The 24,939-nt window shown below is 35.3% G+C and overlaps 2 protein-coding genes across 2 annotated transcripts; one reads left to right on the forward strand and one right to left on the reverse strand.

Annotated features, from left to right (window-relative positions):
- Positions 1-168: 168 nt before the first annotated feature.
- Positions 169-7,837, forward strand: LOC120628562 (cytochrome P450 9e2-like). Its single transcript, XM_039896988.1, has 9 exons — positions 169-539; positions 777-928; positions 1,274-1,397; positions 1,475-1,593; positions 1,986-2,164; positions 2,674-2,753; positions 2,856-3,071; positions 4,978-5,229; positions 7,388-7,837. Exons 1-9 carry the CDS (start codon positions 284-286, stop codon positions 7,549-7,551), a joined length of 1,542 nt encoding a protein of 513 aa, XP_039752922.1. The 5' UTR covers positions 169-283; the 3' UTR covers positions 7,552-7,837.
- Positions 7,838-9,293: 1,456 nt separating this feature from the next.
- Positions 9,294-23,902, reverse strand: LOC120628563 (protein phosphatase PTC7 homolog). Its single transcript, XM_039896989.1, has 5 exons — positions 23,452-23,902; positions 22,553-22,732; positions 21,146-21,344; positions 13,552-13,838; positions 9,294-12,607 (listed from the first exon to the last, which is right to left on the reverse strand). Exons 1-5 carry the CDS (start codon positions 23,678-23,680, stop codon positions 12,558-12,560), a joined length of 945 nt encoding a protein of 314 aa, XP_039752923.1. The 5' UTR covers positions 23,681-23,902; the 3' UTR covers positions 9,294-12,557.
- Between the last annotated feature and the right edge of the window lie 1,037 nt (positions 23,903-24,939).

Consider the following 24,939-nt stretch of genomic DNA (forward strand, 5'->3'; position numbering starts at 1 on the left):
ATTAGAGAAGTCGAAGGCCTACCCACTGAGCTTTCACCGCCTTGTTAACAAAACTCAAAAACTTTGAAACTTATTAGTTAACATCAAAGTTGAAAATGCTAGAACGTAAAGCGGATGTCGAATGTAACATGACATTTTTAAAAAGGTTTTTTAAATTCAATTCACAGATTCCACTCGTGAATTGTGAATTGTGGTTGATAATTTGATACGTCCTCATCTTGAGCCTCTTAATTTTTTTTCTTTGTTCGTAATTTACTTCTCGGTAATTTTAATTTAAGCAAAAATGGATATGGGTATTGGATTGAACATATTGCTGAGGTTTCTTTCAGAAGAATGGAAACTGTTATTATTTTTTAATATTATATTTTTCGTTTATTTCCATTACACCAAAACATTTGATTATTTTGAGAAACGTAGAATAAAATTTATGAAGCCGACAATTTTTTTCGGAAATTTATTAGTCAGATTGTCTGGTAAAAAGTCTTTCATTATGTTCCAATTGGATACTTACAAATACTTTAAAGGAGAACGTTTTGGTGGTAAGTTTGGAAAGCTTATTTTTTCACATAATTTATTTTTATTAAAAAGAGATTGAATCTTTTTACATTTCAAAATATTTATTTATTTAGTAACCATAACACAAGGTACGCTTACTTTGCTAGATGGGGATGTGTGTATTTATTTTTTTATTTTAAAATAGGATGTCAAATGTTTCTTCTTATGACAGCGAATGTGTATATCACATATTATTTATTGGCAAATGTTGTAATTTGTAGGTATCTTTGAAGGAAGAAGGCCAGTATTGTACATTCTTGATCCTGAATTAATAAAAGCCATTACCATTCGTGATTCTGATCATTTCTGTGATAGAGCTATTCTTCCTACTAATGAACCAAAATACATAAATAGGTCTATTCTACATTTAAGGGTAAGTATTTATTTAATATTCAAAGTTCCTGTTTATAAAGGCTTCCACTATTTACTACATAGTCAGCAGTGATAGCCTAAATTCTGGGCTAAATTCCAGCACGCATCTCTAACATTTGCAAGAAAAAATAGTGTGAGGAAACCTGCATGCCTGAGATTTCTCCATAATGTTTACAAAGGTGTGTGGGCCAGCATGGTGGAGCATAGCGTTAACTTACTCTAGCTGTGGGAGGCCCTGCAGTGGGACCCATAATGATGATGATGCCCCATTCATTTATTCACTCAAATCTTAAATTTTTAATAATTTGTTTTGTTTAATTAAAGAAACTTTAATAATATTTTTTAGGGTGCAGAATGGAAAGTCGTTCGCAGTTTGGTTAGACCAGCATTCAGTTCAGCCCGCCTAAAAAACATGTTTCCATTAATTCAGCAATGCACAAGCCAACTAGTTGGTTTCTTAGACAAATATAGTAAGTATCAACTATCATCCCCTAATCTGGGTAACTTGATAATGAAAAAGATCCTTTATTTTTCCGTTTTGTTTAAGACAATTCTGATGTTGAGATTAAAGATGTGATGGTCCACCTGACGTTGGAAATTACAGGGGTGTGTGCATTTGGAATAAGCACCGATTCACTCAGAGATGAAAATGCGGAATTCAAAAAGGTAAGCAAGCTCTTGGGGTGAACTATTTGTTCTTCATTTCAGTTATATACCTTAATGTTTTTAATAAAAAAAATTGTTCATGGATCCCAAGTTCTTGTTGGCTTCAAGTTCTATTAACTCTTTAATAAACAAGTATCTATTAGTTCTTTAGTTTTTGTGTGAGGCATGTATGAACAGGCATTGTGTGATGCACTGTAGAAATTATAATTTCTTGTTGCCTTTACCACAAATTATATATATGTTGCTACAGACATGTTTCTTTTGGTTATTAGCATATTTTTTATGTCTGACTATTTGTCTGATGTCAACTCGCCTTGGGAGTTATAGAAATTATAATATAATAGAGAAAATAATTTTCTTGTAATGTCAGGTACTTTATTGGTTTTTTTTAGGTTGCGATGGATTTCAACAAAATGTCAGTGCCCAAAAGAATGTTAATATTTTCGATTTTATTATTTGCACCTATATTGTTGAAGTATATGAATGTATCGTTTTTTAATTATGAAGCAAATAAAAAATTGGTTAGTATATTAAGGAAGACCAGAGCTGAAAGGGTATCAACAGGAACAAGGTTAGTACAATCTGAATGAGAATTGGCATTAAAGCAGAGCTTAAAATATTCTACATTGATGCATCTCTTAAATCCATTAAGACTTTTACATAATAACATTGATACACTACTGACTGTTGATTTTTTTTTTTACTATAAGCTAAAGACTGCCGTAAACATTTATTGTTCAGCAAATACCTCTATTCTTACATATAGGTAGACCTATACATATACATTTTGAATTGGCAGTTGATTGGTTAAACTGTACTGATTTTCTGTAAAATAGCTCATTGGTAAGAAACTACACTTTAAAAAAAATCGGTTAGGCACTACTCTTACTAATATTTAAAAGTTTTAAGTATAGTAAGTACTATTTAAACTTAAAAGTTTGAAAAAAATATAAAGATCAAGAGAATAATTATAGCGTATTATTTAAGCCAGGAGGAATATGTCATTTTATATAAGATAAAATACTTATTCCTTGTATAATTTACCATACCTAATTTAATACCTAATCTTGCTCTTTGCAGGAGAAATGATTTTCTTCAACTGTTAATTGATGCTTCTGTAACAGAAGAAGAAGATATTGTTAACACCAAAACCGAGAGACGTAAGTTAATTCAAAAGGAGTTAATCAGAAAATGGAATGATTGAGATATTCAACTTTATAATATTACAATACATTTCAAACATTAATAAATCTCTTACCCAGATTTGGACGACGACACAGTAGATGCGCAAGCGTTGATTTTTCTCATAGCTGGTTTCGAGACGACTAGTACTTTGCTCTCATTCGCCATTTACCAGATGGCCATACAACCCGAAATTCAAAATAAATTGAGAGACCACATAATGGAAATAACGAAGGGGGAAGAGTTAAGCTACGATCACCTTGTACAACTGGATTATCTGGATGCATTTGTATCAGGTATTTACGATTTTTGAAGCTTAAAGCCATGTTCATTCTATTCAATGATAAACAATGTTTCGGATACACACATTCTTAAACATCATGTAAATGTTTCCAGAAACAATGTTTCAGAAACTTTTGTCCACAACGTCAAAAGTTAAGGTCATGTCCCCCGAGGAAGTAGTGTTGTGTGGTGCCTTCATTTTTTACATAAGGAAATTTCTGGTAAAAAGAAAAAGATATCTAGTTGGTTTCTAACTAAACCTTTCTGCGAATGTCAAAATCGTTCGAAATTTCTTTACGGCGTTAAATTAATCCTTTGTTTAGCGAAAATATAATATTAGTTTTTTCTCAAACAGTTCTTTTAATTTAAATACAGTGACAGCCATGTTTATAACCAAATGAAACACGCGTCCACACTCGCATGCACCTGTTTCACACCTGTGTTCTGTGTGCTGAGTGCGAGATTTTTCATCTATTCGATAGCGTAAAAGTTTACTATGATTTGTATGGCATCGAAAGTACGCCATCTAGGGACCAGAGATGGCGCTCATTTGACGCCATAAAAATCATAGTTAACTTTTAAGCGATCGTATCGCGTATTTTATCTATCGATCGATATCGATCTATAGATAAAAAATCTCGCACTCAGCACACTGATTTGTTTCAGTGCTCCCCTTCGCAAATGGGGAGCGTTTGTTTTCCGGGAACAAAAAGTCACCTATGTTACTCTATGTCCTTTCAACTAAATTTATGCCTTAAATCCGTTTGATTGGTTGTTTTATTAGGGCGTGAAAGAAAGTCAAACACATTTTCGAATTATATGTTATTAATAAGGATTTTCCACCAATCCACTGGGCCAGCGTGGTGGACTACGGCCTTAACCCTTCTCATTGTGAAAGGAGACCCGTGCCCTGTAGTGATAATGAAGATTAGTAGGGAGTGTTTCTCAGTGAATATATGGCTTTAGAATGTTATAATAGACTTATAAAATAAATCATACAATATATATAAAAGAGGATGTTTGTATATATGTCATCGATAAACTCAGAAACTATTTGACCGATCATTATGAAAATTGGTATGCTTATGTATTTTTTCACGGAGAAGGTTTATATGCTATGCCCATTGATGTAACTCCCCACCAGGCGGCGCTGTCAAGTATCGACTTCCGCCCCGTTCAACCGATTGTCATAAAAATTGGTATGACCATGTATTTTTCCACGGAGAAAACGAACATGCTATGTCCATTGATGTAACTCCCCACCAGGCGGCGCTGTCAAGTATCGACTTCCGCCCCGTTCAACCGATTGCCATAAAAATTGGTATGACCATGTATTTTTCCACGGAGAAAACGAACATGCTATGTCCATTGATGTAACTCCCCACCAGGCGGCGCTGTCAAGTATCGACTTCCGCCCCGTTCAACCGATTGTCATAAAAATTGGTATGACCATGTATTTTTCCTCGGAGAAAACGAACATGCTATGTCCATTGATGTAACTCCCCACCAGGCGGAGCTGTCAAGTATCGACTTCCGCCCCGTTCAACCGATTGTCATAAAAATTGGTATAACCATGTATTTTTCCACGGAGAATGTAAATATGATATATATAGATTCTTGGAAGTGTTAGAAGTAATATAGGATACTTTTTATCCCGTCATTAAGCTCGGTTCCTTTGGGAGAGGGGATGAGTGTTTGACGATTTAACTTCATAACTCCGACAAATTAGAACCGATTTAAATAATTATTTTTGTACTATACAGGTATATGTGTTTAATTGTGTGCCCAAACTGTGGTTGGAGATAGACGACAGAACTCCTCAGCGGACAGCAGCAATTTAATGCCACATCAAAAAACAAACGCAGACGAAGTCGCGGGCAACAGCTAGTACAATATATATTTTTGTTAAATCCCTTTCAGAGACATTACGCATGTATCCACCGGTGGCTAGAATAGATAGAAAATGCACAAAACCGTACACATTGCCCGGGTCGTCTGTACATCTTCAAGTGAATGATTTCGTCGCAATACCTGCGTACGGTATTCATATGGACCCGGAAATATACCCCGAACCAGAGAAGTTCAAACCGGAAAGGTTTACGCGCGAGGGTAAAAATGAGGTACCCTCTCATTTGTTTTTGGCGTTTGGCGCTGGTCCCAGAAACTGTATTGGTAAGTTATTTAAATAATAGTTATAAAATGCGAGTAAATCAACTTTTACCATTATAAAAAAATACTACTGTACCTTAGAAGGAATTTAATACTTTTTTAAAAATTATTCTTTCTTCCGCCTCGAAATCACCGAATTGCACATTATAAGTTTAACTCGTAAGAGTGTTAAAACTATAAAAATAAAGAAGCGTTTATTTTAACATATTCTTCAGAAGAGTTTGGCAATCAAAGGTCTACTGGTAGTCTTATACTATGAATGATATACAATGTGTAACGGAATTACGTAATTCTCTTGAAGGATGCATAAGAATATTTCATAAGGAATCACATATGTTCAGCATATTTATTTTCCAGACAAACTAATTCAAAACATTCTAAGTGTATACTTATGACAACCCTATTGATGATCAAAGACCGACACGTGCATAGCATGCTCAGAAGAAAAAGATATCTAGTGGGTTTCTTTTAGTGGATTTTGGTGGGTGGTGGGTTTCTTTTAGTGGGTTTCGGTTAGTGGATTTTGGTCTGATATATTAATTTTTTGATTGATGCCAGCTTTTTCTTAATATGACCAAGCTTAAAATATTGTGAGAGAAAATAGTTAAATGTTCTTGTCTGGTTGTGATATCGCATCAGTTATATTTCTAACACACATCAAGCATTTGCTTTGTTAAATGTATATTAAATATTGACAAAGTGTTTCATCTGCGTTTAACACAGTATTTGCATTATTAATAGGTTGATAACAGATGAGAATGTGTAAGAAAGTTAATTTAATGTCATGAAATGAAATGAAATCGAAGAGTTAACGTGAAATACTTTTTAACCTTTTTTTGATATTGCACACTTTAATATCAATGTTTATAATTAGAAGGTTTCCGCCTTGGGGGGCCATCCATATAGAGCTATTAAATTGCTGTTGACATAATATGTAGTTTTTAGGTTCGTCTAATCAAACGCTCATAGCTAAGGCCATTCGCATAATATTACGAACAATAGCCGTCTAGTGAAGCGGTGATAGCATAGTGGGTAGGACTTTGTTAATTAATATATCACATGCTTCAACGGTGGAGGAAAACGTCTCGAGGAAACCTGCTTGCCGGAGTGCCCCACTATGTTCTGAAAGGCGTTTGGAGTCCACAACTCCGCACTGGGCCAGCGTGATGGTCTCCGGTCTAAACCATTCTCACTGTGGGAGTAGACCCGTGCCCTGTAGTGGGCCGGTAATGGATTGATATGATTATCTGTCTGCGACTACTTCTATTTTTTTTTTTTTAATCCTGTGGATACTATATGTATTTCCGCAATATATTTATTTAAAATTTCCGAGTTTGGCTAAGATCGGTTTAGCTGTAAGGACTTGCACAGATAACAAAGCAATTTTGCATTTCCTTTTCTCTTAAATGCACGCATATCATAGGACTCGAATAGACACACTTTCGCATTTGTAATATTAGTTCGATTAGAATGGATTTTCGTTACATTGGACTTGTCTGGATTTCATGCAACATATTACAATACTCTGTATTATTATGATCTAATTAATTAAGATACGATCCTAACATCATTTGCTCTTCTTATCAGTTGATAAGACAACAACTCTGAAGCATACAAAATAGAAATAGATTACTGTTATTTTTTTATAGCAAAGGTATACCTGCTGTAGTGCCTTGCGTATACCTATTATTAGGTATAGATATGATAGATAGAGCTGTCACCATCCGTTTTTTTTCCCGCGGTTGTCGTACAACCCTCTACTGTGATAGCCAACCTGTCTGCCCAATATGGGGATTATGGGCAAAACCTCTCGTTGGGATTGGCCTTTGTTCCAGCAGGGGACCATTATAGGCTATTGATTGTTTAGTAAGAAAGGCGTCGCTATAGTACATTTTGGTTCAACAAGTGACACGAGTCCCAAGGACAGAACTCGAGCCGAGTGAAATTAACAGTTCGGCACGTATATCAAATCAGGTTTTGATAGATATCTAATAGATACAATTGCCAACACTCGTTCATAAAGTATTTTTAAAAATCGAATGAAAAAATAAAAAGCCCTAGTGCTAAATAAGTATGCAAATTTTTGCACGTTACAATAAAGCGACAAAAAAACAGCACTTTTGAGCAACTGCGTTTAAAAAACTCCGTATAATTGTTTCAGGTGCTCGATTCGCCATGGTCATCGCTAAAGCTACGATTGTAACACTCGTACGAAATTACAAATTTTCAATGTGTTCCAAAACTGAAGTGCCTATAACATTTCATAAAAAAGCCTTTTTGCTAACAGCTGAAAATGGAGTTTGGGTTCGGGTTGAGAAGATATGAATCTATATATTTACTATACTTTTTTTTTAAATTGAACTTCTGCAATGTTAGTTTAAGTTATATCGTTTTACACAACAAAATTGCCAGTAGTGTAAAAAAAATATATGTGATAGAAATGCCAGTAATTCTTTTTCGAAATGTACAAAAGTGTTTAACGTACAAATGTTTTTTTATGATTAACGAATATCATATGATCTTGCCGAGGAATATAATTTATGTTACGTATAAGTAGTGCCTAAGGGTTTTAAACGGAAATTATTATTTACAATTTTATATTTTTAATTTATATAGTAATACATAAATATTATGTTATGGTGTTTTTTTATTTATTAACTACGTTGTAATTATTGGGTAAGACCAAAGCGTAATGCGGCTTGAGGGTCGTCATTTTTTACCTATTCGATCTAACTACGATCTATAAGGTAATCGATGGAGCGCCATCTAGTTAATTTGCAACCGTTCACGAGATCGTTTAGGTAGACAAGCACTCAGGCTCTAGTTTATTAAAAGGAGAAGATAAGAATGCCGATACCATGAAATTTTCTTGATACGACAAATAAATAGCTAAGCTAAGGCGGAGAAGCCTTTGTAGTAAGTTTTTTGACCACCTAGAAAAACACTAGTGTTACGCGGCCTGTAACCATTGATTTAATATTTTATTTGTCAGCTCACTGAGTGTAATTTATCAAGTCTGCAAACTTATTTTTTTAACTTTTATTTTAATCTTACAAAAGAGATTGGCTGAGTTCATCCAATACCCAAATGTACATCACTAACGAGACCTATTTTGCAGACTAGTACATTACCTCAGAACACTTATTGTAAACTGAATACACAAGTTGCTTTGTTCATGATTACATGATTGCTTTGTTCCGCTCTGTAGGGTTGCCACAATAACAGGCATGTGCCTGCGATTATGATGCTTAGCACCACAGAATTAAGAACATACAAAAACCGCGTACACAACTTATATTAAAGCATCGGTTCATACCATTTAGCCGTTGACAGTAATTATTTAAACTCTAATATTCAAAACGTTTACCGGAAAATGGAAAAAGTTTGTGAGCCAGCAACATTCACGATTATGAAGTGAGACGTGCGCGGGGAGTTTTCACTGTTTTAGCCAATACACTGTATGCAATATTGAATTGATTGGCTGAATGAGGATTCTGTTTGTTCTTTATTCTGCGCTTGACACTTACGCCTCGCGTCGATACACTGGGTGGCGCTTTGTAGAACATGTTCCTTGCATGCCCTGGGTGTGTTTAAAAGCGTTTTTTTTCCACCTACTACCAGGTGGGCATCTACTTGGTGTCAATTATTGCTATAAAAATAATAATAATAATAATCCCAGCCAACGAATGGTACCAGTTTCCAAGTTACAGTAGGGATACATTTTGGTGTGTAGGTTTAACGTCGGGATGCCACAGTAGCATGCGAAAGTGATCCTGTGGTGTCCCGGTATGGCGTAGACGGTTCCGCTGGGTTTTAGTGGGTATTCTGGCCCCGTGTCAGCGAGTCCCAAATACCCTTCCGGAAACAAGTTAGATAATTTCTTACCTGTCTCTGTGAGGGATGCGTCTATGCATTTACCAGCGCAAAAAAAGGATAAATTTTGATATTTCAACTTTTAAGTAAAACATTTCCAATTTTTTGTCGCAAACACGTACCTGTAGTTTATTTCAACTTGGTCGAACGCAAGGATGAAAATATGCAAAAGAAAGGAAAAAAAACTATTTGAACAAAAATTAATTTATTTGTCTACGAACATAATTTATTTGTAGCGCATGAATTTACATAATATGAACGTTGCACTGAAAACAATTTCACTTTTTATTAGAGTTATAAGTATTTTTGATTACACCACAGTCAACACACCAAGTTACAAAAGAACTAAAATTTTACAGGTAACTGCATTCATTCGGATCGCACCACATGCGAGTTGATATGGATTGTCCAGATATTAATGCCATATGTCAGCACAGTAGTCGATCTAAGAACCATTTAGGGTATCTAAAAACCATATATTTTAGGGTATGAGGCAGGTAGGTTCGGTTTGAAAGACTCCTGTGGTACTGATTTGTAAGTTTTGTAAAAGTGATACATACATTTGTATATTTCATCTGATACATTTGGGATGATGTTAATTTTTATAAAGTAAGCAAGATAAGTGTTTAATAATGTGATTCTATATATTGTATCCATAAGTATATAGCCGACGCCATTTAAGAATGGGTAATATGTGACTCATTTCTTTCTATATCTATCGCACAATACGGGCGTGCAAATATAATAGCACTACGTCGAAATTTAATAATTATTATTATTGGCGCGGGTAATACTTGAACAAAGATCACTCATTGGGAAGTTATTTTATGGGCTCTAACAATATCTGAAGTGCAAAGATACACTTGCTAAAAAAAAATAGGAGATGGTGGCCTAGATATTAACTTCAATACTAACAATGTTCAGGATGGCACTTAGATCTTTCATGAATGAATAGTATTATTGAAGCTAAATACCCAGTTACCATCACCCTATATTTTTTTAGCATCAGAAGTGGGATGGATTTATGAAAGATTTAAGTGCCATCCTGAAGATTGTTAGTATTGAAATTAATAACAAGACCACCATCTCCTATATTTTTTTAGCACACGCTACGAAATAATTTTCTACCAATTATTGTTTCAAAATGGTCGCATGGCGCGCATGTAAGCCCCACTAGAGACATCACTCTTGGACAAAATAAAATGGTTATTTTTATAGCATAGCCTAGTGCAAAATGCATCCTTATTATTACATAACAGTTGGTATATTTTAAAGATTTAATAAGTTTCCTTGGACACACAATTAAAATGCTTTGAATTTGTCTGATGTTTTGACAACCTATTTTATTTATTTCATCACGCCAAATACCTACTAATGGGTACCTCAATACACCTGCTCTTCTAGTTATGTCATTTATATATATATACACTTTATATATATATACACATTATAATTGGCCCTTGCTAAAGGCAGAACATTATTATGAGAAATTTAAAAATATATTATTTAAATGAAATGAGTCAGACAAATTAAAGAACACCTAAGCCGCAACCTTTAGTGATAGTCAACCGCAAAATAGAATATAAATCCAATTTTTTCTCATTTAATGAAATACAACAGGAAATCAGAGACAAGTTTATGTAAAATCAAAGACTTTTGTCCTAATACTTAATTGACATTGAAAAGTTAAAAAATTAATTTAAAAAAATATAATATATATATACACAGAACTGTCCCAGTTATAATTTGAACATGGCTTCGCAAAATCACAATCAACATGAACATTTAAATTAAATAAAAATCAGTCTTCATTCAAACACCGAATCACACATTAATTATTATAGTATTTTATATGTACTCGTAACAAACAAATACCCTTAGATCGTACCCACATCGGTGGTAAACCAGCTATCTCTTTTATATAAACCCATACGGGTAGATAAGTTTTTCTCCATTTCTTAAATATAGTTCAACGGGTACATACCACGATTTTATGTCACGGGCAGAATCTGACTACTCGCTTTCGTGAAAGTCAGATCGTCAGATTCTGCCCATGACATCAAACTTGACATCTCGTACACAAATCGACAAATCCAAAATATTATCGTGGTATGTACCTGTTGAACTATATTTAAAAAATGTTGATTAAAAACGAAAATCTTAGTTTAAAAGGTTTTCTCCATCTCAAAAACCCGTCATATAATAATTGTTTAAGCGTAACCTCGGGATACTTTCACGTCAGGTATTTTAACTTACAGTACCACACGCACGAGTTCACACTTGTCGGTACATCGGATTACTTCAAAACTGTCTTCGTGAAATCGGAGTACAAACCACAAAATTTAAAACGACCAAAATGCATGGAGCAATGAAAGCAAGCCATCTATTCAGTTAAGAACAGCGACGAATAGATATCACTTCTTAATTTGGTCATTTTATAATTCGGCGTAGCGGCGAAGTTAAATATCAAAAAAAAATTAGCAGTGTACAATGAATTCAAAGTTTTAAAAGTACAAAGAATCTACATGTTTTACAAATGCTTTGTTAAATATTTGTTTTTGACTAGTTTGCATAAAAACGGAGCATTTATGTGATGATGGTATTTATTACACACACACTTACAAGTGAAACGTTTCAATTTAACAAACTCTGGAGTTACATTAATATGTATTAAGTAGTCAAATTTCGACTCCATATATAATTACAATACACTATTTGAAACTAAGTTACAGGCTCCAAAAAAAAAAGACTCAATATTTAAATTGTGTGAATTGCACGAACGTTTAATGTGAAAATTGGTGTATGTAGCCCATTAGGTACGCATTTTTTTTAAGATAACATTTTATCAAAAGATCACGTAAAATTAAGTATCGTGGCTTGTTCTTAGTCATTTCGAACTCATTCAAAATTCAAAATTAAAAAAAAACTAAATTCAAAATTAAAAAAAAAAACAAAATTCAAAGTATGTACTACGTATAATTAATAATTACCGCGTTATTGACGTGTTTCTATTATTGTAACAAGCTTGTACCATTGTCCCTTACCTTTGGACTTGCTCTCATCTCTATTTGTATAGAACTATACAAATCAATAACTAGAGACGGTAAGGAGTATTTAACTCGCACAATAATTTAGCTTGAAACAATAATAGACAATCTATTATTGTAACAAGCTAAATGGCACTGACCAAAAAAATGATAATATTTCTGGTGTGATCTAGACGTCTAAATGCTGAGACTGTCCTCGGATAGTTATTTCATAACAGATCTTACCTTGAACAACATTATTACCTTTAACAAACAATCGTAATGCTAAGTGAAATTGACAAGACTAAATTCAAAATGGACCAATATTTTAAATTTTTGGTGTCGTTGTTAAGCTAATGTACGCGATTGGGTTTTTAAAACAAAAACCGTTCCTAAAAATATAATCTAATAAATCACAATATGATGACATCTTCATAGCGCTACAATAGCGAGTAGCACCGTTATGTCGTCAGGTTTTCCTCCTGCAAATGTACAAAACAACATTTTAAAATATATTTCGCAATAAAGAATAACCATTATAATTAATAAGACACAGCCAATACGCCGTGTGGTAAAGGCAGATCAGAATACTGTTATCAACAGTGGCGTGCACTTCATACACGCATAAAAGCACTGCCTACCCAAATTATTTTATATGGCTCGTAATTTTTGCATTTTATGCCAAAGACCCTGTGAACGCCACTGGTATACTATATACTATTACTACCATATACCATATACTGCGTTTACCAACCCGTCTGCCCAGCGTGGAGATTGTGGGCTGACTCTCCCGTTGGGATAGGCCTTTAGTCCTGCTGTGGACTATTATAGGCTATTGATTGATGAAAGAATCACTGCTTGGAAAAGGCCTCCGTCTTTCCTATAGGAAATAGATATATAGAGCTTGTACCATAGACACACGGTTCCAAACGTAGTCAGGTAACATGCTTCCCTAGTTAAGGATTATTATGAGTATTCTTAGTATAAGATTTGCATGCATTTCTATGTATCATGGATAGATTTTAACGTTAAACCAAAATGTACTTAATGTCACTCACTTTGGAATCGCAAATTCTGTAATCCTGTTTTTTGTGGCACCTGAAGTGTGGACTGAATTTAACCTTTAAAACAAGGCTCATAGATACAATATTACTCTAATATCGCAGTGTATTGATAGTCGCAACCGACCTTCGATTACAAGCTTACTTTATAATTTCTGTATTTTCTCTGGTCTGGCCAGGTGGGAGGATCAGGTGGTGGCTAGTGACCACCCTACCGACAAAGACGTGCCGCTAAAAGATTTAGCGTAGGAACCGACTGGAAGTTTAATGTTGCTAACTAACAGGTTAGCCCGCAACCATATAAGCCTATGCATAAGTAAGGTCTAATACAATCTCTTGGGAGACAAAAAAAATATCTTAATTACCTATCGCGTCGATTCCATTCTGACGAGCACTCTTCGCGAACGGCGACATGTAGCAGCCGTCGAAGGAAAGGTTCCTCGCCATCCACGCGATAGAGTTAGCCACGCCCTGTAGTCGCTGCACCTCGGTCTCTTCGCCCGCCGTCCCCGCTTCCCCTCCCTCACCCCGAGCGCGCCTCATCTCCGCCACCAGCACCGGCTCGGGCACATTGTCGAACACGCCGTCCGTCGCAACCAGAATCACGTCGCCGCACTCCACCTTGAACTCCGCCGTCTCCGCGGATTCAGGCCTGCAAAACAAGAAACATTTCGAAATGTATTTATTTCAAATACGCTTACTACAGAATCACTCGTCAAGGAGTAGGTTTATGCTTGGAGTATCTCTACGTGATCTTTACAGAAATGAGGAAATCAGTAGAAGAACTCCGTTAACGACTCTCCGACAAAAGTTGGCGTCCCAATGTACTGGACTAGCGACTCCTCACACGTAATTTTAAAGGTAATTGATCCCTAACAGATGGACAGAAGACTTCAAAGTTCTGCTGGAAACCGTTAGAAACAAGCGGCCCAAGACCGTGAACTTTGAAAGTCCCTCAAATGATTTGTTCTTAACCTGACCTTGTCGTGCAAATCAGGCGTGGTCGACTAGGATACAAGTTATAAGTAACGTTAAGTTTTTTATATTTTGTATTGGAAATTACTTTTTCCATTTTATATCGTCATTCCCCTCAAGTCTGCGGGAATGTAATGTAATCGAAAAAACCTTCAGATCTCAAGGTAAGCAATAGTTATTTAATGAGTTTAGGTCAACTTTTTACACTACTTATACTTTAAACCCTTTTTTCAACTCGGTTGGTAAGGATAGGCGTCAAGCTTTAATAACCGACGTCCTGCTTTCGGACGCCCGTATGAATAAACAAATATGCAGTTAATAACAGGTTCTCAAGTAGAAGAAACTGAAATCGTTCAATGTTTCGGTTTGCAGACTTCTTATGCTAAGAATATCTTGGTCAGACCGTGTAGCGAATACTATGCTATAGAAAATCGGAAATGCTCTAAAGGTACTTACGAATATTAAAAATAAGGAGATTAGAATATTATAAACTAGCGATCCACCCCAGCCTAGCACGGGTGCAATGAAGAGACTATTTTGGGGGGACTACATTTATTTATTTTATTTATTTGCAATATAATAGCACAAAAATATATTTGTTTCTAGGCTTTTCACTGCTATAATATAGATGTTTATTACATAAAAACTCAGCTTTTGAATCACTGTATACGTAGCTGAAATTTGCATTTAAATCCGTTGCGTAGTTTAAAAGATCTAAGCGTACAAACAGTAGGAGCTAATTTGTTTTATACTATGTTAAGATTCGTAACGACGTATTGTTATCCCTACTACCAAAAAGCAAGATAGAGATCCTTCAAATTAACGTGCAAAGAAAAGCGGAAGTAATACCCAAGAACATCATCATCAATGGCATATAACGTCCACTGCTGGACTAAGACCTCCCTCTAAGCCAACTGGAGGATCTGCCCACAGCCTTTGGACAGACGCAGTAGATGGTGAGGCGTTTATAAAGAAACTCGCAAACAACAATCATTTCGCGTAATTTTATCAGGGTGAACCTTGATGGAATTTTGGTAAGCCTGGGGTAAAATTATTCAAGAAAAAAAACAACAGACAATCGGGACTCACGTAAATAAACAAGATATTCCATTAAACAAATTAAACTGAGCACGTGAGCGTAAAGAGCTGGCAGCTGTCCAAGGGACTAAAATTCTAATATTAGTGCATTCAGAAATACAACAAACGCTGCTTGTGGAACGCGAGCACATGACCAATAATCGACAGGGTTGCCACGATACGAAATTTTACAGTAATATATGAAAAGGCTACATAATTGTTAATTACATATATACATAGTCACTAGTTACTATAATATATTTTTAATTTATCTTTTTCTTATGTGCGTTGAAAGCGAAGCAAACAATTTGTCAAATTCATCAATTGATTAAATATTGCTTTCGTGCTGGTCACGAGAAAAATTGTGTCTTGCGATATGAATAAATGTACGGTGACTGTTATATTTCCATACATTTGTTTTAGACACTAGGCACTTGCCTAGTCTTATGACGCGTCCCGTGGCCAGCATTAAAATTGAGTAAAATGTTGATGTTGGAGAAGACAGACTGGTGACAATCTTGCTGGCTTCCCCTTAGTATAGAAATTACAAACAGGCATACTGACTGGATTAATTTTGAATTGATAATGTACTAGCTGTGCCCCGTGGTCGGTTTCGGAGACGAGAGTCTACAAGTTTTCTCAATAAACAGGCTATTTAACTCAATACTAATTTTTAAATTGCACTGGTCGTTTTAGACATCAAAACAAACTCTTGCCTTTCTAAAATTAGGTATGAGATAGTAGCGCTGGCTGAGGTGTGCGTTAATTATGTCTTGGTACACACTTCAATGATTTCTTATATATTAAATCAACCTTCATTGTATTCCCTAACATTTGAACGATGTTAGATTACCCTTATAAATAAAATCTATTGGTATGGAATAAATTTTAAGCCTTTAAATTACGTGCTTTACTTTGCCCCTATGGAGAGCACGTTAGCATTTAAGGTCTCAGTCATTTTAACTTCTTCTTTTCCTTTACGTTAAATGTAGTCAAACCACGTGTATTCTTTGAACATGAAGTAATACTTGTTGTTTTGGCATACTTTCGCGGATTATAGCAATTGAGCTTAACTTTCATTTAAAATATGTGGGAAGTATTGTATTGTATTGTAACAACCCTATTAAATAATTCATGTAGCGACAGTACACTTATCTGTCGACTCTAGTCTCATGACTGAGTCTTATGAGATGTGACGATAATATCCATAATGACGGCAAAATAACAAAGCACGCTCATGCTCATGTTGCGTAGCATGTTTACAAATAAACTTAACAATCAGCAAAAAAGGCGAACAAAATGACCTTTCCGTTTTATGAAGCAATTAAATGACCTCAATGGCAAATTAAGGTAATTGCAATTTCCAACTCGCCAGTAAAATGTACTGTAGGGTAAAAAAACCGAGTAAGCTCGAGTTGGATTTGCAAGGAAGGGTTCAGTACCACCACGGTGCAATATTAAGATCGAGCGAAAAACGCGTTCTTTTATGGAAACACCTAAACTTAAATTAACTATTAACTTGTTAATTTTTGTTATTTGTTAATAAGCGGTAATAGAAATTCACATTCTGTATAGATCTCGTATCTCTACCTGCTAGGGTTCATGAAATACGGCCCGCTGACAGATAGACGGAAAGACAGCCGAGACTAAGTAATAGGCTTGGGACCCTAAAACGTAGATATAAACTTAGTGTGATTAAAAAAAAAATCACCGAGTCTTAACACGTGCACTGAGAGTTCGATACCTTGGATGGTAACAGATAATTAATAATTCGTAATTATCTTTTACCATCCAATTAGTATTAATTTGTTGTATTATATTAATCGACCTACTCGAAAATAAAAAATGTAATCCGTCATAACTATTTTTTTTTTAAATAATGACTATTACTTGTAATGGTGTTACCAGTCCCACAATTCGACACTCTTTAAGTACTGTAGAACGCAAGAAAGGAACCCTAATTTTAATTATTTGTTGTTATACCATGGAGTTTATACAACGCTGTAACGTATTGGAAATTAGAATCGCCTATGCATTACCTCTCTTCAGACAGAGCTGACACAAGTAACGTTAATTTTTTTTTTTTAACTTTCATAATAACACCGTAAAGATTTCAACTGGCTTCCTATTACGGCGGAAGCTGTAGACCCAATGTGACATACAGACAGTCTTAGTAACAGAATCTTATTTGGCACTTATTAGGTACAGAAACCTTCAAAGGGCGCATATTTAATGGACAATTCGATGTGCGTAGATGATTTATGTTTATGCTTATGATATCGTGGACACAGCGCGTTCCTAAATATAATATATGTTTGCCCTTGTACCATAGTGACCTATATATTTATGAGCTACTATCACATGTATCCAATTATGAGTGAACACTCATGTGCTCGTGTTATTTTTACTACATTCCTCCTGTTATTGAAATGTTACGTCTAGATTTCCTAGACGTTAATTCCGAGTAGCTACATATCTCGAAATAATCTTATCTGAGTGATAAAACTAGGTACCTAGGTTCTACTTACTTATGAATTTGACCTAGATTCATATTTATCGAAATTATATTTCATTCGAGCTTCTTCTTGGAATAGGGCGCGTGTGAAACTCTCGTAGCTTTATTTATAAGTAACTTTAGTTATTACGATCAAGAATGCTGTTATTACCATCACGCCACTTAAATGTACTTCATTTATTTATTTTACATTAAATAAAAAAAGTGTCGAAAGTGATAAATAAGGGCCTATTTGAATAAAGACACTTGACTTAAGAGTTTTTGAATTTTGAATACTAATATTTCGATAGATTATGGGCAAGTTTCTTAAAGAGTGTATAGATTGCAGCCTTTCGGCTGCGGCGCGCGGTAATATTTCCACAGTACCGCGCAACTAAAGGTAGTTAGAAAATTTGAGCGCCATCCATTCGGTAGTCCAAACGAATCGATTTTTATTCGCAGCCTAGTGGACGCGTCGCGACGCGTTAATAGGTAACTACGTCAAACTGAGTTCCGGAGATTAAGCGATAATCGTTAACCTCTGTAGGAAAAATACTTTATTTCAATCTATGGCAATTGATTTTAAAGCAACACCACTTGTTGTTAGTAATTATTCCTTAAAGGTACATCACGAATTAGTGTCTCCGCACAAGGGACACTGGCCACTACACGCCGCCACTGGCATATTTTCTGTCGTGATCAGCAGCGACGATTTGTAGCGTGTGGCGGCCACCGCACAGTTGCGTGACGGCGTTTAATGGCTGTGGCAAGTGGCCTGTGTGCGGGGACCCTTAAAGAACATTGAAAAAAAAAACCTGTCGATAAAAGAGGTTAAAGTCTCGATATTTCTAAACTCGAAAACTAAAAAAATATATAAAGTATATTAGGTTACAAAAAAAAAATTAATTTACTGGCATCATGTCATATTATTATCCACATCAATAAAAATCCTTGAGAGTGCTGTTTATTTCACTATCTTTATTGAAGTTTAACCTTTTGGTTAGCTTCTAATAGCGTATTCAACCGATAAAATTGTTTTCATACAACTAATTGATGATATTATTCTCCACATTTCATTCAATACAAAAGGATTAACCGCTAGAATAACATAAGGGATTTTAAATTTGTATTAACATTACCGGAAGTACTTAGTTATCCTTATCCTTAAGAAAATAGGATATAGGACAGGAGACAAAAATTATATCCCCCTATTTTTTCCCCCGAATAGTGATAAAATTAACCAAAGCACGACAAGATGTAGTAGTTCAATGTTTTTGTCCCCCAAACATACATGCTTCCTACGGGATAGATCAATATAATCATCATTTATGGAGAACTCTTAGGCATGCAGGTATCCTTAGGATGTTTTCCCATACCGTTAAAGCAATATTTTAATTTCTTAAAAAGCATATAACTTAGAAAAGTTATTGGGATTCGAACTCGGCCCCCGGAGTAGGTCGAAGTCCTACCTACTGGGCTATCATAGCTTTGCGGGATCGGTCCGGCTCGGGCAAAAAATTGTGAAGTACCTATTGGGTTTTTTGTATCCATCATCATCATCAACCCATTAACAACCCACTACAGGGCCTAATCTCTTAAGAAGGGCTTAAGGGCCGTAGTCCACCACGCTGGTGTGTGGATTGGTATACGTCACATGTTATGAAAATTCTCAAACATGCAGGTTTTCTCACGAAGTTTTTCCTCACAGTGATGGCAAGTGATATTTTAATTGCTTAAAACGCACATACCACCAAAATATTCGAGGTCAAACTCGATCCCCCGTATAAAGGAAGTTGAAGCTTTAGCCCTTAGGCTATGTTATAAATGCAAGTGGGTTTTTCGTTTAGCTACTTCCGCATTAACATTTTATTAACTATTTATAGTGGGGAAGTCGGAGCGAGCGAACGAAGACGAGTCACTCTAGTTTCTGATAATAGCATTTTGTTAAAATTTTCCAAAAGATTTGTGACATCAATATCTATTATCATGTATGTATTTTTGTTACAAGGTTACGTGTTTTTGTGAAAATAGTTCTGTTTTGATTGTACCACTTTATCATTGTTATTCATTCTAGAACGCATTATAAGATAAATTCTGAAGGAAAAACTGGAACTTTTCCAATATAAGTTTTATGTTTTCTGGAATAAAGTCAAAAAAAAAACAACACATTATGAAAATTAAGCTTAATTTGCTACACTCCGCATAAAACAGGAGAATCTGTATGGTGTGATTTATAATATCTTCAATCTTTATACACCACACCAAACAGATCTTCGGCAATGAACTATTGCTCGTTTCGCTCCGGCACAGAAGAATCTTTAGAAGATGTTTACTTTACTATGGCAGGAGACAAAAATTAAATCCCCCGATTATATCCCCTGGCAAGGGATATATCGTGTCCACCTGCCAAGGCATGGGAGCAGGGACTAAGCGAAGTTTACTTCCGTTTATATTATTCCAGATATATTATTTGGATATTAATTCCACTTGTGCACCAGTTTTCTGAGAGGTGATAGAGCGATGATAAATTTGTATCCTCTCCTGGGGGAGAAAATTGACTCCTGCCGATGCTAGCTGTGCTGCAGAGCTATCTCAGACAGGAGATAAAAGTTATATCCCCCGGTAAAATCCCCTGACAGGGGATATTACTTAATTAGTAATATTAATAATCTTCGCATCTAGTACAGCGAGGTTACTATACATTTGATGAATTCCTCAATGACAAGGTAGAATGGAAGCAGCCAGCCTCGCTCTCATCTCCCTCAAGATAGCAAAATGATTGTAAATGATGATGTTGGAAAAGAGCAACTACTGAGTTTCTTGCCGGCTCTTCTCGGTAGAATCTGCTTTCCGAACCGGTGGTAGAGTCACACAAACATGCATACTTGACGTTTCAAAAGTGCTTATAAAGTAGGCCTACTTGAAATAAATGAATTTGAATTTGAACTTTTATTAATTTTAATTAATGAAAGTGTCCTGTATGTGTACCTGCTAAAGTACGGGAACATGGAATAGAATTTCCATTTGTGCGCCAGTGCTCTTAGAGTTGATAAAGCTGTGTGAGAAGATAAATTTTTATCCCTTCCCTGGGGAGATAATTGTCTCCTGCCCATGCTAGCCGTGCTGATATTATAAATGCGAAAGTGTGTTTGTTTGTCATTACTTCACACTCTAACCAAGCAATCAAGCAACTTGATTTCAGGCATAGAGTTAATTGAATGAACGGAGAGTGATGTGGGCTACATTTTATCACAGGAAAATAATTGGTTCCCACGGGAATACTATTTATCATAGGAAAACAATTGGTTCCAACGGTTAAAAAACCGTAAAAAATGCGGACGAAGAAACGCGGGTGACTGCTAGTAATAAATAAATAAAATGAGCATTTGCATAGTGAGGTCAAAGAATCTTACCTATCGCTAAGCACGTTCCTGTCGTGTCCGGGCGGAGGCAAGCTCAGCTGGTAGGGCGTGTTGAAGTAGTGTTGCTGTTCGTGCGAGCGGTGCACCACACGCCCGCCTCGCACTACCATGAACCCGCTGTCACCTATGTTAGCCGCGCGCATGATCGACTCGTTGCGGTCTAGAATCATCACGCAGGCTGTGCTACTACCTATAACAAAATACATTATGAGTTATGATGCACTCACTGGCGCAGCGGTGGATGCTGTGGATTTAAGTGGGACGTCCCAGTGTTCGATCAAAAGCAATTGGGAATTTATAATTTCTAAATTTTCTCTTGTCTGGTCTGGTGGGAGGATTGGCCATGGCTAACTACCATCTAGACGATCCGGCTGAAAGAAGTCCCGCTAAGCGGTTTAGCATTCCGGTACCCATTAGAGGTATGGGTTTCATAAAACAGCCCTTAATTGCCTTGTCTTTAGCAAAATAATAGTAAATATTCCACAACATTGTACGAGGAGCAACATTGCCAAGAAATGTTGGATATAACCGATGAAAAACATTATAAAAAATTATTTGCCAAATTATCTTTTTACCCCGATTTGTGTGCAAATTTGGGTCAAGAAAACATCTTGGGTTTCAGTTGGCAAAATTTCAACAACAACTTTAATCAGGCCTATGATCTATTTGGCCTGACTAGTAGTTTTATAATTTTTGTATGGAGCCTGACAAAAACAAGCAAAAAATGTGTAATGATAATCCAAGTTTAAGCCATGATCAACAGTAGATAAACTGTCAAACACAATCTTTATGATATTTCAAGGTTTCAGGCCCTGTATTTTTTTATGTTCTCAAATCGAGACTTGGATGAAGGAAAAAAACTTAACAAAAGGGCGATCTTGTACATTTTAGTTTCATTTTAATTTTTCAGTGATGATGTCACAAGTACAACTCAGATAGCTTTTATTTTGGTTTGTTAGCTTATAACAATGTTAGCATTTGGCAATTAAGGTTTGAATTGATTAAACCTATTGATTCATACATGCATATGTGTGGCTGTTATTTTGAAAAAAGAAACCATGAAAATGGCAGATATCCTACTCATTGGGGAAAGCGCTCAGGCCACGATTGCCAGAGAGTCGCAGGTTCAAATCCTGTCAGTTCCGAAAATTTATTATTAATTTATTTATGAATTTATAAAATTGATAATTCCTCCAAGTGTAGCTAAAATATTGTCATAATAAGGCTGTCTCCAAGGACAACAATATAGTTAGGAAACTTTCATGCCTGCATGTCATCCATAATGTTCTCTGCTCGTACAGTCTAAACCCTACTCATTCTGAGAGGAGATCAGTGCCTTGTAGAAGGCCTGTAATGGGTTGATAATGATGTTTTGCAGGGGAAATTAAATATAATTACCTAAAATAGGTTTCTTATGTTCTAGCAGCTCGTAATAAGACTTAGCTAGAAGGTCTCCCGGCTCTGACATCTTGAAGTGTCCCATCCGTACGAGTCTCTCACATGTTCTCATGAGATATGATGAGAACTCCCCCGGATCAATTCCATATGCACGCCAGCCTCCCACTCCATCAGCAACACCTAGAAAGACAAAATATTAAATAAGTGTTTCCATACAAATCAATTCAACCAATTAGAATATCACTCCCTGTAATGGTGAACCAATCACCTATCATAATGTGGCCAGCATGGTGGTCTACTAGAGACCTACACCCTGTAGATGTGGCAATTGATTTTGATCATGATGATGATACAAATCAAATCTTTTGAAATGTAATGAAAGCATTGTTTTCAATAAAAAAACATGAAAGAGAAAACTGTCTATTCTAAGTATACTTTAACTTTCACAGGCTCTTTGTGAACTGCACCAGCAATACAATTAGATTTTTTCCACCATATTTTATTGAGAGCAAGTTCTCTCAAGTTATATAATTGAGAGAAAAGATGTTTTTCCTCTACTATCTGTAAACTATTAACATAAATCTTTTCCTCTACAAACCCAAGATTCTATTTGTAAGTTATATCTAAGTTTAAATACACTGATCACCAGTTCAACTTATTGTTTTCTGGATTTTTACCATCTCTAACAAAACTGTACTGAGGCTACTACCAAAAACTTGTAAATTACTGGAAATCAGAAAAACATTGAACCAGGATATTTTTTTTTACTATTGCACAACCATACAAGAAATAGGGCAGAAAAAGTGCTAAAATATTAACACCACGGTAGAATAGTCATATTAATAAGTAAATTCATTGAACTTCATTAAGAGATCAAAGGTAATGTTATTGTAGCTTACCAATGACATCTGCATTGTTGAAATTTGTGGAAAACCATGCATCGTCGCCAAACTGTCCTTTATGAGATCTTCCATTAGCAATGTCTTTGGGAAATCCACAAACCACTGACACTAAATAAGGATGTTTCTTGTTCGAAACGTTTAATTCAGCAGCATTTGAAAAACTCGAAAGTCCATTTCTAATAGCACGTGATAGCACTCTGCCAGTCCAGAATATAGACTGCATCATTCATTTAGTTATATTGTACTTTGAAACCAGGCCCCATTAACAAATCACTATTATTACATTCTCAATATTAAGCCCATTTTGAAGGTCCACAAGGTATTACACAACAAAATTAATTTAAAAACGCAATCACAACTTTTTCGTTTGTGTTGGTGTTGCTGAAGAGACAAGACTTGTGGAACAGTAGGGAAGTTCACAATTCTCAGTTTTGACAACAAGATTCTAGTCTCTACTGTCTAGAAATAAAGTCGATGGATTTAATATCTACTTCCGCACAACAGGAAAGTTCACTCATAAAATCAAAACAAACAAAATGTAACTTAATTGCTCATGAAATAGGACTGTTTTTCATTTACCTCACAAATTATATAAATGTTGCTATGCGAGACTCACTTTACTTTGGTCTGTCCCTTTCCCACATTCGTCAAAAAGTAGTTAAAAATTACCAAATATTATTTAATTATTCTTCTTATTCTTTTGCTTTTTTCACTTTTAGGTGTTCCAAATCATTTGTTATTCTTAAATATTATTATTACAAATTAAGAATTGTGTTCGTTTTTATGGAGTTTTGAACGTGAATTTAATTGATATTGCGTATTAAACCACGAGTTCTACCACCACTACGAACTCAAATCATCAAATGTATACGATTGTAAGTGTTACATTAAAGAGCTGCAAGAAAAATTAAGCTATCTTTATTTTTTAATGTAGTGCTAACATCTGTCTAACGTTTAAAAATGGAAACAACAGACATGTCCGTTTTCTAAATTCAATCTATCCGTTATCCATGGTTAGATAACTTAGAAACATATTAGAAACGTTGTTATTGTCAAAAATATCATTAAATGTTTAAAAAATAAGAACTTTGATGAGTATCTTATCCAACAACTATATAATAAATTACAGATACATTGAAAGAAAACGGGCTGTGTTTATAACAATAACCAAAGGCCACACTCCATTACGAACGCCTTATTTTGGAATACTTAGATTTATAAAAAGTATAGTGCTATATTTATATAATAAATATATTTGAATGTTTATTTTTTGACAACCACCTTTATGGATCTTCCAAGTATACGTGACGTGAAAGGAAGAAGAAAATCATAAATCTGGCAAAGAGAATAAAAATTATATAGTTATTGAAATATATAAATTAACAAAAATAAATTATATAATGCACACTAGTCAAATTCTTTCCTTTGACGCCCCTGTTGAGGAAGTTGTGGAATTTTTTTTGTGGCTATCTTGTTTCTATATAT

This window comes from Pararge aegeria, chromosome 13, assembly GCF_905163445.1.
Source record: "Pararge aegeria chromosome 13, ilParAegt1.1, whole genome shotgun sequence".
Lineage (NCBI taxonomy): Eukaryota > Metazoa > Arthropoda > Insecta > Lepidoptera > Nymphalidae > Pararge > Pararge aegeria.